The 16,305-nt window shown below is 45.5% G+C and overlaps 1 protein-coding gene across 4 annotated transcripts in view; it reads right to left on the reverse strand.

Moving 5' to 3' along the window:
* Window positions 1–2,037: 2,037 nt before the first annotated feature.
* Window positions 2,038–16,305, reverse strand: part of LOC135034466 (myotubularin-related protein 9-like) — a 73,583-nt gene continuing 59,315 nt past the window's right edge. For all 4 annotated transcript variants that reach the window (XM_063954263.1, XM_063954262.1, XM_063954264.1 and 1 more), the window contains 2 exons: window positions 2,507–2,658; window positions 2,038–2,337 (listed from right to left, as the gene is read on the reverse strand). In XM_063954263.1, coding sequence (XP_063810333.1) covers window positions 2,252–2,337; window positions 2,507–2,658 — 238 coding nt within the window. In that variant the 3' untranslated portion in view covers window positions 2,038–2,251. The remainder of the gene's footprint in view (window positions 2,338–2,506; window positions 2,659–16,305) is intronic.

Consider the following 16,305-nt stretch of genomic DNA (forward strand, 5'->3'; position numbering starts at 1 on the left):
TGCAGAAAGAGTTAGATTTGGGTGGGTTATTTTATTTCTGTGCAGGGTAAATACTGGCTGCTTTATTTTTACACTGCAAATTAGATTGCAGATTGAACACACCACACCCAAATCTAACTCTCTCTGCACATGTTATATCTGCCTCCCCTGCAGTGCACATGGTTTTGCCCAATTCCTAACAAAAATCCTGCTGCGATCAACTTGGAATTACCCCCTAAAATGGGATGTTGCCCACAGCAACCAATCAGATTCTACTTCTCATTTATCTAGCACCTTCTAGAAGATAATACCTGGAATCTGATTGGTTGCTATGGGCAACATCCCATATTAAATAGAACTCCCATCTTAGTAAATTTACTCCATGATGTACGAAAGTCTTTGCGACTTCACTGCACCATGGTTTAGGAAGCAGACCAGTGTTGAAGATATACACCAGGACCCAATGCAGAACAGCAGAAATCGGGTGTGTATGCTTCCTCATTTCATGTACGGAAATAAACGTGAACGGTTAACTGTATGGAGAGTGCTCCGCCCTCTATCAGTACCAGTCATAATCATTATCAGTGCGCACTAGCACCAGTACCATACTAGGTGCAAAAAATACGCCTGTCGTTAGGCACATTAATGCTTACATGCAAGAATAACGTGTAGCCAAAGGTTGTAGCTCCATCGCAGCTAGAGAGCCACAGATTATCTAAACCTGCATTAATACTATGGTAATTATAATTGTACTTGCTTTTCTTTTTTTTTAGCATTTTTCAAATTACATGCACCTTTAATGCCGTATTCTGAGGTGCACGAATCTCTTGGCATGGACACAAACGGCACAGTTTTGCATACAGCACATTCGCAAAAGTGAATTTACACATCTCTGCTTATGTCGTCCTAATTGGAAGGAACTTGGGGCCTAATTCAGAGTTGATCGCAGCAGCAAATTTGTTAGCAAATGGGCAAAACCATGGGGGGTAATTCCAAGTTGATCGTAGCAGTTGGGCAAAACCATGTTCACTGCAGGGGAGGCAGATATAACATGTGCAGAGAGAGTTAGATTTGGGTGGGTTATTTTGTTTCTGTGCAGGGTAAATACTGGCTGCTTTATTTTTACACTGCAATTTAGATTGCAGATTGAACTCACCACACCCAAATCTATCTCTCTCTGCACATGTTAAATCTGCCTCCCCTGCAGTGCACATGGTTTTGCCCAACTGCTAAAAAATTTCCTGCTGCGATCAACTTGGAATTACCCCCAATGTGCAGTGCATGTGGGGCAGATATAACAGGTGCAGAGAGAGTTAGATTTGGGTGGGGTGTGTTCAAACTGAAATCTAAATTGCAGTGTATAACTAAAGCAGCCAGTATTTATCCTGCACAGAAACAAAATAACCCACCCAAATCTAACTCTCTCTGCAAATGTATCTGCCACACCTGCAGTGCACATGGTTTTGCCCAACTACTAACAAATTTGCTGCTGGGATCAACTCTTGGTTACCCCCTTGGCTGACACTGTCTTTCCATAAAATAGGGTGATTCAGAGAGGGAAATGGGTGGTAACAAAATGATCGCATGCGACCACCCTGATTAATGGAGTGTCATGGGTGTGTAACAAAAGCTCCCTGTGATTCTGTGTTCTACGTACAAGGAAGGGAAGTCTGTTACTGACGTATCTCCTCCATCTAGCATGGGACTGGTGCAAGTGAAGATACAGATGTGTACATGCACATCCAACCCACGAGCGGCTAAGATGCATGAGGCCGCCAAAAGTCGCATGCTGCAATGCGTGTGCACGTATGTGCCTATCGCGGGTAAGATGAGGATGGACATATCTGTACAGATGATGGCGGTTGTGGCATCTGGAGTGAAATCAGTGGGCAGCACAGGTGTCTGCTTACACACGCATGAACCAACACATTAGACTTACGGATACTGACGGTAACATATGGTAGTAAATCAGGCTTCCACGGCCGCCCACAACTACTGCCGCTATGTGTGCAGCTCAGAATCTGCCCCTTGATGCATTATAGAGTATCTGCTCCTTAATGCATTCTAGAGTATTTATTTTTATTTAACAAAAATAGTAATTATAACAGAGCAAGGGCAGCTGTAAGATAACAGATCTTTAGTGTGAAAAATAAAAAAAACAATTGTCTGAAACTGGTCTCCGTGAGGATTGTGTCCTGTTCACATGACTTTGTCTGTTGAAACTTATAGTACTTTGATAGCAGAATTTTCACATGGTGACAAACCGGAGTCATTAGTAGTCCTCACTTACAAGTTCCCATATTCGTTGCCAGGACATCTCTCTATGTTTTGTTGGCAGTAAGTATCGGAGGAAGAACCCTACGGATGTAATTCACAAATTGAGTATCATGTACATGACACACACACACACACACACACACACACACACACACACACACACACACACACACACACACACACACACACACACACACACACACACACACACACACACACACACACACACACGTGTTGCTTTGACTCTCACCTTCCCACAGTCGTAAGCTTTGTGGTGCCACTGATGGCCAGATGACTAGTGGATTTTTTTCATATATTGGGTTTAGGAGGTTTTGCCTCTGCTTGAAGTTATTAAGGGAACCCCAGAGAGAATGAGTCTGCTCCTGCACCTTGTACAAACGCCTGTTGCAAAACATAGAAACATAGAATATGATGACAGATAAGAACCACTTGGACCATCTAACCTGCCATTTTTTTAACCGTATGGTTACATTTAGTCATATAGTTAGTGAGGTTGAAAAGAGGCAAAATGCCCATCGGGTTCAACCTGTATTCTGTGTTATGCTATTTCTATTATAATGCACCTGCTGAAGTAATGGTTTAGTACCAATTGACAGCTATGATTCTACCACTCCCAGATATTAATGATACTATGTTAAATGCTATAACCCTGGATACTTTTTCCAGTTAGACATTTGTCCAATCCGTTTTTAAATGCATTTACGGAGTCTGCCATTATTACCTTCTCTGGCAGGGAGTTACAAATCTTTATTGTCCTTATTGTAACCTCAAACCATATTTGATCCTTAGTTCTTTGTAAGTCTATCCCAGGCATGTTGTAATTGCTCTATTGATTTACCTTCTACCACCTCTGATTGGAGGCTATTAAACTTATCGACCCTTTTTGAGAAGTAATCTTTCCCCCAAATTTCCTCTGAACCTACCTTCCTCCAGAATTAAGTCTATTGTGTTTATGTAGGGATGGGCATATGAAGCTGATGGTTAGCAACCATCAATGTTCCCAATCCTATGGAAAAAATACCTTTTTACATTGAATTCTAGATTTTCAATGGTTGTCAGCAACCGGGTGTAGTTTTCCAATGCCCATCCAATGGCTGACTATTTTTTACCCCAACTGCAGATAGGATGTGGTGTCCATGAAGTTCTGACCGCAACTGAGCATAGTATAACTACTGATAATTATACCATTGAAACCATTCAATTATTACATATCGGAAGCCTGGCAGTCATTCGATGCTAGGCTTCTGATGTAAATCTCTATGTCTACATATAAATAATTGAAGTACACTTGCAATTTTTTTCAGTCCATATTGACACATGTAGCAGTGTAATTTACTTAATACTCCACAAACATGTAGTCTTTCGCATTTGCAAAGGACAATTCCTGAATGTGTGCATACAACATATATATATATATATAAAAATCAAATTGGCAGAAGAAAAAAAAGCAATAAGTGGTTAAAATGCAAATTGAATAAACAAAAGAAAAGAATTTGTTAAAATGTTAGAGATTCTGATTTATCCCATTTTATCATAGATTTGTTGAAAAGACACTCTGTGGGTAAAAGATACGGGGGGTGTATCAAGCTTCAGGAGAGAGATAAAGTACCCACAGGTCAGCTCATGACTGTTATTTTTCTAGCACAGCCTGTAATGTGGCAGTTAGCTGCACATATTAATACCACTACTTATATGCAGAAAAGTAATGGATCATTAGATCCTTATTGTGAATCTGATTTACTTTTGTTATCACCAAGAAGAACACCAAGCTTTGGTATTCTCTTTAGTGGTTGACAGTGCTGTAACTAGGCATTTTAGCGCTGTGTGCAGGAAATGGCATTGGCGCCCCCCCCCCCCCCCCATGTAAAAGATGGGCAGTGTGCGCCTACGGCGCACTTAAAAAATGTAGGGGCGTGGCTTCATGGGGAAGGGGTGTGGGCACAAAATAATACTAATTCATACTACGGTGCACAGTAGTCTCCATTATTCAAATTCCGCCGCACAGTAGCGCCACTACACCAGGTAGAGCCCCTTTTACACATTACGGCAGCCAGTCCTCCTTTTTACACATTACGGCAGACAGCGTCCCCCTTTTTACACATTACGTCAGACAGCGTCCCCTTTTTACACATTACGGCAGCCAGTCCCCCTTTTTACACATTACGGCAGACAGCGTCCCCCTTTTTACACATTACGGAAGACAGCGTCCCCCTTTTTACACATTACGGCAGACAGCGTCCCCTTTTTACACATTACGGCAGACAGCGTCCCCCTTTTTACACATTACGGCAGACAGCGTCCCCCTTTTTACACATTACGGCAGGCAGCGTCCCCCTTTTTACACATTACTGCAGCCAGTCCCCCTTTTTACACATTATGGCAGACAGAATAGATAGCTAGATAAATAGATAGATAGATAGATAGATAGATAGATAGATAGATAGATAGATAGATAGATACTTACCATCTCTCCACGCTGGCTCAGGCAGTCGGGCTCCTCGGTGCTGGCAGATCCCGGACCGGGGAGAAGGAGGAGGAGGTAGGGGGAGTGGAGCCGCAGCAGCGCTATGTAATTGGTAGAGGCGCCGCTGCAGCTGTCCCTCTGCTTCAGCATTGGCTGCCCGCCGCCGCTGTGAATGCTGGGATGAGGGAAGCGCATCCCAGCATTCACAGCAGCACCGGCCAGCCAATGCGGAAGGAGAGGGACTGCTGCAGTGCCGCCGCTACCAATTACATAGTGCTGCTGCGGCTCCAGTCCCCCTCCCTCCTCCTCCTCCGGGTCCTTCCCTGATGCTGCTCCTCTCCTCTGGCGGCGCACACAGCACAGGCGGCTTGTAATGAGTCAATTTGACTCATTACAGGCCGCTGACATAGTTGCTGGCCGTGCGCCCTAAGGGCGACTGCGCTGTGTGCCAGGCACACCTGGCTCTGGTGGTTGATACTGGTTTTAGTGGATATTACATCAGGGCTATCAATAGTGTTGTGCAGTTGGATGATAATTGCTCAACTCCATAAATATCGGCATTGCATACACCTATAAATGAGGCCCTTAGTAAACACATTTAGAATATATAGAGTGTGCAACTCAGTGTAGCAGTGTCTTTTTATTTAAACGTTACGAACACATTGCTAGTACTGAGTTAAATAATATAATAAATATATTTAGTTAGTTATATATACACTTAACTTAAGCTGGGTACATACTGTAGGATGTCGGGCAGATGTGACACCGCAAACGATATATTGCAAGTGCATACACACGGGTGGTCATTCTGAGTTGTTCGCTCGTTGCCGATTTTTGCTATGCTACGATTTGTTGCTAAGTGCGCATGCGCAAGTTATTTAACACAAAACTTAGTAGATTTGCTGGTGTTCGTGTGATGCTTTTCAGTCGCACTGCTGATCGGTGAATGATTGACAGGAAAGGGGCGTTTCTGGGTGGTTATTGATCGTTTTCTGGGAGTGTGCTAAAAAAACGCAGGCGTGTCAGGGAAAAGCGCGGGAGTGTCTGGAGAAACGGGGGAATGGCTGGCCGAACGCAGGGCGTGTTTGTGACGTCAAACCAGGAACTAAACGGACTGAGGTGATCGCAAGGAGTAGGTCTGGAGTTACTCAGAAACTGCAAGGAATTATTTAGTAGCAGTTCTGCTAATCTTTCGTTCGCACTTCTGCTAAGCTAAGATACACTCCCAGAGGGCGGCGGCCTAGCGTGTGCAATGTTGCTAAAAGCAGCTAGCGAGCGAACAACTCGGAATGAGGGCCACTGTACGATGTATCAGCTGTGACCGCATCCACCCACATCCCGGAGCATGCAGGGCTGTTACATATCTTTTGCTCTCAAGTGCAGTACAAAAGATATGTGACGTCGTATACGACCCACGTGAGCGAGCATCATGTAAAATGTCACCCGTACACACTATCCGATCTTACGGATATATCGTTTGAGCCGCCGGCTCGTACGATATATCGGGTGCACATCGGATAGTGTGTACCCAGCCTAAGTGTCTTGTATGATCTGTATTCTGTTCCTTTGCTAATTAATTTCAAATTCTGCAGGGAAAGGGGAAGTTTCTGTATGTTGCATAAATTCTGTGGCAGTACCAGATTGATAAACTTGCATTCCTCTAATACAGTGGTTCCCAAACGCCCTAGAGTATCAAAAAAATTTCAAGCCACCTCCTAGGCCCTACGTTTTTCTTATTGAGAAATTTAGAAAATAATAAATCGACTAAATATATTTTTATATATTTGTATATGCAGTATATGTGTGTTTATATGTCATCCTTAGGTGCAGTTATGTGGTAAGGGACAAGATTCTCTCCTGTATGTTCACATATTTTATGATTGGCAGCCACCAGCACTGGTTTTGCCTATTACATTAACCATAAATAATTTGAATTGGTCCTAAACCACCAACCCAGGGCGCCCCTGCAAGTGTCCTGAGGCCCCCCAGGGCGCCAAAGCACACAGGGGCAGATGTATTAAGCCTGGAGAAGTGATAAAGCAGTGATAAGTGCAAGGTGATAACGCACCAGCCAATCAGCTCCTAACTGCCAATTTACATATTGGAGCTGATTGGCTGGTGCGTTATCACCTTGCACTTATCACTGCTTTATCACTTTTGCAGGCTTAATTCATCTGCCCCACATAATATAGAGAAAAGAGAATGGGGTTGTACTAGTAAGGTGCACAGAAAATAAATTAAGATATAACTTTTATTATCACATTAAAAGGCTGTAAATCGGTCAGCGTTGCGGAATATATGGTTAAAATTACATATAGAATTCAGAAGGATCAAGTGTTCTAAGATAGAAAAGTGATAAGAATTAAAATGTGTCCACTCTGATTAATGCAAAAACTACCAATAAGAATTAATTGAGATATTAATCCATTGACGAATGGATCTGTTATATGTGCATTGTGCATATGTGCACAATTGGTGGCTCCTGAAAACTTCCAGCTCCCAGTGTCCTCTATAGTGTAGGTATTGTTATAAATTCTTTGTATGAGTCAAATACTCTACCATCCACAGCCTACATGTGTCAAGAGAAACATTTTATATTTAGAGTTTGGAATAAACAAAATGATGGTTACAGTGGCGTAACTAGAAATTTTTCTCCCCCAAGCCAAAAAATTCGTTGCCGCCCCCCCCCCCACCCGCCGCATAATTGGGAGCAAGGAAGGGATAAATATGCGCGCGCCGAAGGCGCGCGCTGCAAAAAAAGGGGCGTGGTTTTGTTGGAATGGGCGTGGTTTCTCATAAAGGGGCGTGGTATTGCAGGAAAAGACTACCTTATACCCCAGTTTTGCAACCTGCACGCCCAGACGTTAGCCACCACAGGAAAGAAAAATAATCCTGATTCATGCCCCTTACATTATTTGTCATTTTTCCTCCTTATAGTAATGCCCAGTATACATTATGCCACATACTGCAATGGCCCTTAGACATTATTCCACACACAATAATGCACATGACACATTATGCCACACACCATAATGCCCCCGACACATTATGCCACACACCGTAATGCCTGTGACACATTATGCCACACACCGTAATGCCTGTGACACATTATGCCACACACCGTAATGCCCCCGACACATTATGACAGGAATCGCAATGCCCGTTATACATTATGCTACACACTGCAATGCCCCTGATACATTATAGCACATACAATGCCTGTGACACATTATGACACACACCGCAATGACCTTGAGACATTATACCACAATGCCCGTGATATAGTATACCATACACCGTAATGCCTGTGACACATACCGCAATGCCCTGCCCGTTATACCCTATGCCACACACCGCAATGCCCGTTATGTATTATGCCACACTGCAATGACCCTGAGACATTATACCACATACCACAATGTCCGTGATATAGTATACCACACACCGTAATGCCTGACACATTATGACACACACCGCAATGTCCGTGATACATTATGCCACACACTGCAATGACCCTGAGACATTATACCACATATCACAATGCCCGCGATATAGTATACCATACACCATAATGCCTGTGACACATTATGACACACCGCAATGTCCGTGATACATTATGCCACACACCGTAATGCCCATTACACATTAAGTCCTACAGTAAGGCTTCTAATTACTTTTCAATTACCTTCTCGTTGTCAGGGGTTTCATGCACTGGGTGTCATGCTCGTTGCCAGGTGTTTCATGCACTGGGTGTCATGCTCGTTGTCAGGTGTTTCATGCACTGGGTGTCATGCTCGTTGCTAGGAGGTAGTCCTTGTTGCTAGGGCTGTGCTCCCAGTGCCACATATGACCCCAGTGCCAGATATTCCCCCGCGGTGCCAGGTACTCACATGCCCCCGGTGCCAAATATAGCCCCCCCCATGTGCCAGGTACACATATACCCCCCCCCCCCAGTGCCACATATGCCCCCAGTGCCAGATATTCCCCCCCAGTGCCACATATGCCCCCAGTGCCAGATATTCCCCCCGTGCCAGATATGCCGCCAGTGCCATATATTCCCCCCCAGTGCCACATATGCCCCCAGTGCCAGATATTCCCCCAGTGCCAGATATCCCCCCTAGTGCCAGACATCCCCCCCCAGTGCCAGACATCCCCCCCCAGTGCCACATATGCCCCCAGTGCCAGATATTCCCCCCGTGCCAGATATGCCGCCAGTGCCATATATTCCCCCCCAGTGCCACATATGCCCCCAGTGCCAGATATTCCCCCAGTGCCAGATATCCCCCCTAGTGCCAGACACCCCCTCCCCAGTGCCAGACATCCCCCCCCCCCCCAGTGCCATATATGCCCCAGTGCCAGACATCCCCCCCCCAGTGCCAGATATCCCCCCCAGTGCCAGACATCCCCCCCCCAGTGCCATATATGCCCCAGTGCCAGACATCCCCCCCAGTGCCATATATGCCCCAGTGCCAGACATCCCCCCCCAGTGCCAGATATCCCCCCCCAGTGCCAGACATCCCCCTCCCAGTGCCAGACATCCCCCCCCCAGTGCCAGATATCCCCCCCCAGTGCCATATATGCCCCAGTGCCAGATATCCCCCCCTAGTGCCAGACATCTCCCCCCCAGTGCCATATATGCCCCAGTGCCAGACATCCCCCCCCCAGTGCCAGATATCCCCCCCAGTGCCCGACATCCCCCCCCCAGTGCCAGATATCCCCCCCCCCAGTGCCATATATGCCCCAGTGCCAGATCTCCCCCCCAGTGCCATATATGCCCCAGTGCCAGACATCCCCCCCCCCAGTGCCAGATATTCCCCCCAGTGCCGCCGTCGCCGCCGCCGCTTATTGGAGGGACACGGAGGGCACAGATCGCCTCTCCTGTGTCCCTCCTGCTGCATCATCTCCGGCGGCCGCGGGTCTAATAGGGGGAAGTGCCGTCCGTGAGCCAATTAGAGCTCACGGACGGCACTTCCCCCTATTAGACCCGCGGCCGCCGGAGATGATGCAGGAGGGACACAGGAGAGGCACACGCTGTGCCGTCCGTGTCCCTCCAACAAGCGGCGGCGGGAAGGAGAAAGCAGACTGACATGCGGGCGCTCGTCCACATGTCAGTCTGCTGTAATCAGTGGCGCCCCCGCAGCCCCTCGCCCCCAAGCCACCGCGAGGACTGCGGGGGCAGTAGTTACGCCACTGGATGGTTATACAAATTTGTGTGCCCTGAATTTACTGTCCTATTTCGCCTGGGTATTCACTCCCAGTATCTACACAGCTGTATCAACAGCAATGTGAAATCAAATGGAGCATGTTAATCAATAAATGATAACTTATTAGGCGTATATCACTGTATTCATGAGGTGTTTAAGAACCAACTTTGTTGAAAAATATCTTTATTCCAAATGTATCACTATATTTCATAAACACTGCGGAGGTCATTCCGAGTCGTTTGCTCGGAAAATTTCTTCGCATCGCAGCGTTTTTCCGCTTAGTGCGCATGCGCAATGTCCGCACTGCGACTGCGCCAAGTAAATTTGCTATGAAGTTTGGATTTTTACTCACGGCTTTTTCATCGCTCCGGCGATCGTAGTGTGATTGACAGGAAATGGGTGTTACTGGGCGGAAACAGGCCGTTTTATGGGCGCGTGGGAAAAAACGCTACCGTTTCCGGAAAAAACGCGGGAGTGGCTGGAGAAATAGAGGAGTGTCTGGGCGAACGCTGGGTGTGTTTGTGACGTCAAACCAGGAACGATAAGCACTGAACTGATCGCAGGTGCCGAGTAAGTCTGAAGCTACTCTGAAACTGCTACGAGATGTGTAATCGCAATATTGCGAATCTTTCGTTCGCAATTTTAAGAAGCTAAGATTCACTCCCAGTAGGCGGCGGCTTAGCGTGTGCAATACTGCTAAAATCGCCTTGCGAGCGAACAACTCGGAATGAGGGCCTGCATTCACAGCAATTGCTGCCACTGCCCCACCTTTCCAGAAAATGATTATGTCTGGATGGGGTTAATTTAGCCTGTATAGTGATATTAAGTATGCAAGCAAGGATTGGCACATTCATTCGTACCTATAAATGGGATAATCTCTATTCCCTAACATGGATTGTTCAAAAATCGTGAGCAATATCTAATGTGCCTAGCATTGAGAATGTAGTGTATTCACATGTCACACTTGCTGCAAATAAAGGCAGTATATCCACTAAAATTCACTAATGAGCTCAGGCCAATTAATAACCTGATTTGTTTGGGCTGGGCACAGTTATCAGTAGAGGGAATGATATGTGAAAATAGGCTTATTGTGCAGCTCTGTTAAACGCCGCTTATTTGCCATCAAATTAAATACCCTCAGTGCGTCAGCCCCCCGTGAACACAAATTAGTAAAAATAAAGAGCCCCTTGGGCTATGGTTTACACCAGTGAATTAAGTAGATAATTCTGGAGACGCTTGTAACTGTAGGTTGTAAAATTAATTATACTTATAACAGCATATGTTGAATCAATCTTGATCAGATTGTCAAGTATTCTATCTATTAATAGTATAGTGATCTCATTTGCTGTCGTGAATACATGAATTGCTGAATAATTTTGAAGGCATTAATAGCTGTAAAATGTAGAAATAAATATGCTGCCACGGCACATATTCAATCAGCATTCATATGCTTATTTAGAGACAAATAGGGCTGTGACACACAGAGGTAGATATGCTACAGCGGCACATATTCAATCAGCATACATCCGCTCGGGCATTCCCGTGTTTGCCGTGAAGCAAGATATCAACCTTCTGTGTATGCACTAGAGAGAAAATACTTCAGACACTGGAGACTATGGGGGTGAACATGCTGCAACGGCATCTAGTGAATCAGCATTTGTCCGATTAACGGGCATTCCCGTTTGCCGTGCAGCAGTCCAACCCCCATGAATATGATAGATATGGTAGTTATTGCAAAGGCATCAGAGCGGGGAGAGATGCCGATGCGCGCATTTCGCATATAGCATATAGTATCGACAAAGCTATATGCGAAATGCGTGCATCGGCATCTCTCCCCGCTCTGATGCCTTTGCAATAACTACCATATCTATCATATTCATGGGGGTTGGACTGCTGCACGGCAAACGGGAATGCCCGTTAATCGGACAAATGCTGATTCACTAGGTGCCGTTGCAGCATGTTCACCCCGATAGTTTCCAGTGTCTGAAGTATTTTCTCTCTCTTGCTACACGGCAAACACAGGAATGCCCGAGCGGATGTATGCTGATTGAATATGTGCCACTGTAGCATATCTACCTCTGTGTGTCACAGCCCTATTTGTCTCTAAATAAGCATATGAATGCTGATTGAATATGTGCCGTGGCAGCATATTTATTTCTACATTTTACAGCTATTAATGCCTTCAAAATTATTCAGCAATTCATGTATTCACAACAGCAAATGAGATCACTATACTATTAATAGATAGAATACTTGACAATCTGATCAAGATTGATTCAACATATGCTGTTATAAGTATAATTAATTTTACAACCTACAGTTACAATCGTCTCCAGAATGATCTACTTAATTCACTGGTGTAAACCATAGCCCAAGGGGCTCTTTATTTTTACTAATTTGTGTTCACGGGGGGCTGACGCACTGAGGGTATTTAATTTGATGGCAAATAAGCGGCGTTTAACAGAGCTGCACAATAAGCCTATTTTCACATATCATTCCCTCTACTGATAACTGTGCCCAGCCCAAACAAATCAGGTTATTAATTGGCCTGAGCTCATTAGTGAATTTTAGTGGATATACTGCCTTTATATGCAGCAAGTGTGACATGTGATTACACTACATTCTCAATGCTAGGCACATTAGATATTGCTCACGATTTTTGAACAATCCATGTTAGGGAATAGAGATTATCCCATTTATAGGTACAAATGAATGTGCCAATCCTTGCTTGCATACTTAATATCACTATACAGGCTAAATTAACCCCATCCAGACAATCATTTTCTGGAAAGGTGGGGCAGTGGCAGCAATTGCTGTGAATGCAGTGTTTATGAAATATAGTGATACATTTGGAATAAAGATATTTTTCAACAAAGTTGATTCTTAAACACCTCATGAATACAGTGATATACGCCTAATAAGTTATCATTTATTGATTAACATGCTCCATTTGATTTCACATTGCTGTTGATACAGCTGTGTAGATACTGGGAGTGAATACCCAGGCGAAATAGGACAGTAAATTCAGGGCACACAAATTTGTATAACCATCATTTTGTTTATTCCAAACTCTAAATATAAAATGTTTCTCTTGACACATGTAGGCTGTGGATGGTAGAGTATTTGACTCATACAAAGAATTTATAACAATACCTACACTATAGAGAACACTGGGAGCTGGAAGTTTTCAGGAGCCACCAATTGTGGTTTTACCAAGTAGTACAGAATTGATCTACTCATATGCACATATAACAGATCCATTCGTCAATGGATTAATATCTCAATTAATTCTTATTGGTAGTTTTTGCATTCATCGGAGTGGACACATTTTAAATCTTATCACTTTTCTATCTTAGAGCACTTGATCCTTCTGAATTCTATATGTAATTTTAACCAAATATTTCGCAACGCTGACCGATTTACGGCCTTTTAATGTGATAATAAAAGTTATATCTTAATTTATTTTCTGTGCACCTTACTAGTACAACCCCATTCTCTTTTCTCTATATTATGTGTTGCTAATTGGTTGTCTTAGGTAGCACCCCCAAGATTTATGTACATTAAACTTTAAGTTATATTGGGGTTATTGTGAGTGATTCATTTCACTTTATCATTCTATAATAGAAATTTGAGAGTGCAGATTTCTTCCCAGTTCTTGTTGCTAATTCATCTGCCCCACAGTTTGAGAACCACTGCTCTAATGGAAAGAAATGCTGTGTACAGATTTCCATGCTGCTACAGATATCACTGCATTGAAATAACTGAAATGCATTTTGTCTTGTTGTACTAATTGTTACTTTTCTCTTACGTCCTAGAGGATGCTGGGGACTCCGTAAGGACCATGGGGTATAGACGGGCTCCGCAGGAGACATGGGTACTATAAAGAACTTTTAGTATGGGTGTGCACTGGCTCCTCCCTCTATGCCCCTCCTCCAGACCTCAGTTAGATTTTGTGCCCAGAGGAGATAGGGTGCATTACAGGGAGCTCTCCTGAGTTTCTCTGAAAAAGAATTTTGTTAGGTTTTTTATTTTCAGGGAGCACTGCTGGCAACAGGCTCCCTGCATCGTGGGACTGAGGGGAGAGAAGCAGACCTACTTAAATGATAGGCTCTGCTTCTTAGGCTACTGGACACCATTAGCTCCAGAGGGAGTCGGAACGCAGGTCTCACCCTGCCGTTCGTCCCAGAGCCGCGCTGCCGTCCTCCTCGCAGAGTCGGAAGATAGAAGCCGGGTGAAGAAGACTTCAAGGCGGCAGAAGACTTCAGATCTTCACTGAGGTAAGCGCGCAGCGGTAACGCTACGCGCCATTGCTCCCACACACTACACACACACTGAAGGCACTGATGGGTGCAGAGCGCAGGGGGGGCGCCCTGGGCAGCAATATAAACCTCTGGACTGGCAACAGGGTACATTAGGCTGCGGAGGCAGTAAATTAAAAAATCCCCCGCCATTTTTTGTATATTGAAGCGGGACCGAAGCCCGCCGCTGGAGGGGGCGGAGCTTGATCCCTCAGCACTAACAGCGCCATTTTCTCCACAGAACGCTGCAGAGAAGCTGGCTCCCCGGACTCTCCCCTGCTGAACACGGTGACAGAGGGCTGAAAAGAGGGGGGGGGGGGGCATTTGTAAGGCGCAGTGAGTGTATACACATTTATTATACATATAAAAAGCGCTATATCTGGGTTTTTATTTCAGTGTCAGTTGGCGCTGGGTGTGTGCTCGCATACTCTCTCTCTGTCTCTCCAAAGGGCCTTGTTGGGGAATTGTCCCCTTATAGATATATCCCTGTGTGTGTGAGGGTGTCGGTATGTGCGTGTCGGCATGTCTGAAGCGGAAGGCTCGTCCAAGGAGGAGGTGGAGCAGATGAGTGGTGTGTCTCCGTCGGCAACGCCGACTCATGATTGGATGGACATGTGGCATATGTTAAATGCAAGTGTGACCTCATTACATAAGAGAATGGACAAAGCAGAGTCCAGGGAAAAAGCAGGGAGTCAATCCACGGATTGGACTGGGTCACAGGGCCCTTCTGGGTCTCCGAAACGTCCCCTATCCCAAATAGCAGATACTGGTACAGACACGGATTCTGACTCCAGTGTCGACTTCGATGATGCAAAATTACACCCAAGGGTGGCAAAAAGTATTCAGTATATGATTATTGCAATAAAAGATATTTTGCATATCACTGATGACCCCTCTGTCCCTGACATGAGGGTGCGCATGTATAAGGAAAAGAAACCTGAGGTAACCTTTCCCCCATCCCATGAGCTTAACGAGTTATTTGAAAAGGCTTGGGAAACTCCAGATAAAAAACTGCAGATTCCCAAAAGGGTTCTTATGGCGTATCCTTTCCCTGCACAGGACAGGATACGTTGGGAATCCTCTCCCAGGGTGGACAAGGCTTTAAACGCCTGTCCAAAAAGGTGGTGCTACCGTCTCCGGACACGGCAGCCCTCAAGGATCCTGCTGATCGCAGACAGGAAACTACTTTAAAGTCTATTTATGCGCATACAGGTGCTTTGCTCAGACCGGCAATAGCATCGGCATGGGTGTGTAGTGCAGTTGCAGCGTGGACAGATACCTTGTCAGCTGACCTTGATACCCTGGACAGGGATACCATTTTATTGACCTTAGCCCACATTAAAGACGCAGTCTTATATGTGAGGGACGCTCAAAGAGACGTTGGGCTACTGGGTTCCAGAGCCAATGCCATGGCTATTTCTGCGAGACGAGCTCTATGGACCCGCCAATGGACGGGTGATGCAGACTCAAAGAAGCATATGGAGGTTTTACCTTACAAGGGTGAAGTGTTGTTTGGGGATGGGCTCGCGGACCTGGTTTCCACAGCTACCGCGGGTAAATCTACCTTTTTACCTTTTGTTCCCCAACAGCAATAGAAAACTCCACAGTATCAGATGCAGTCCTTTCAGTCGCATAAGTCCAGAAGAGGTCGGGGCTCCTCCTTCCTTGACAGAGGCAAGGGTAGAGGAAAGAGAACGCCTGCTTCGGCTAGTTCCCAGGAGCAGAAGTCCTCCCCGGCTTCTACAAAATCCACCGCATGACGTTGGGGCTCCACTGAGGGAGTCCGCACCAGTGGGGGCACGTCTTCGACTTTTCAGCCAGATCTGGGTTCTTTCAGACGTGGATCCTTGGGCGATGGAAATTGTTTCCCAAGGCTACAAGCTGGAATTCGAAGAGGTGCCCCCTCGCCGATTTTTCAAGTCGGCCTTGCCAGCTTCACCCCCAGAGAGGGAAGTAGTGTTAGCTGCAATTCAAAAGCTGTGTCAACAGCAAGTGATTGTCAAGGTTCCCCTGGTCCAACAGGGAAAAGGGTACTATTCAACCCTGTTCGTGGTCCCGAAGC

Source organism: Pseudophryne corroboree, chromosome 2 (genome assembly GCF_028390025.1).
Source record: "Pseudophryne corroboree isolate aPseCor3 chromosome 2, aPseCor3.hap2, whole genome shotgun sequence".
Lineage (NCBI taxonomy): Eukaryota > Metazoa > Chordata > Amphibia > Anura > Myobatrachidae > Pseudophryne > Pseudophryne corroboree.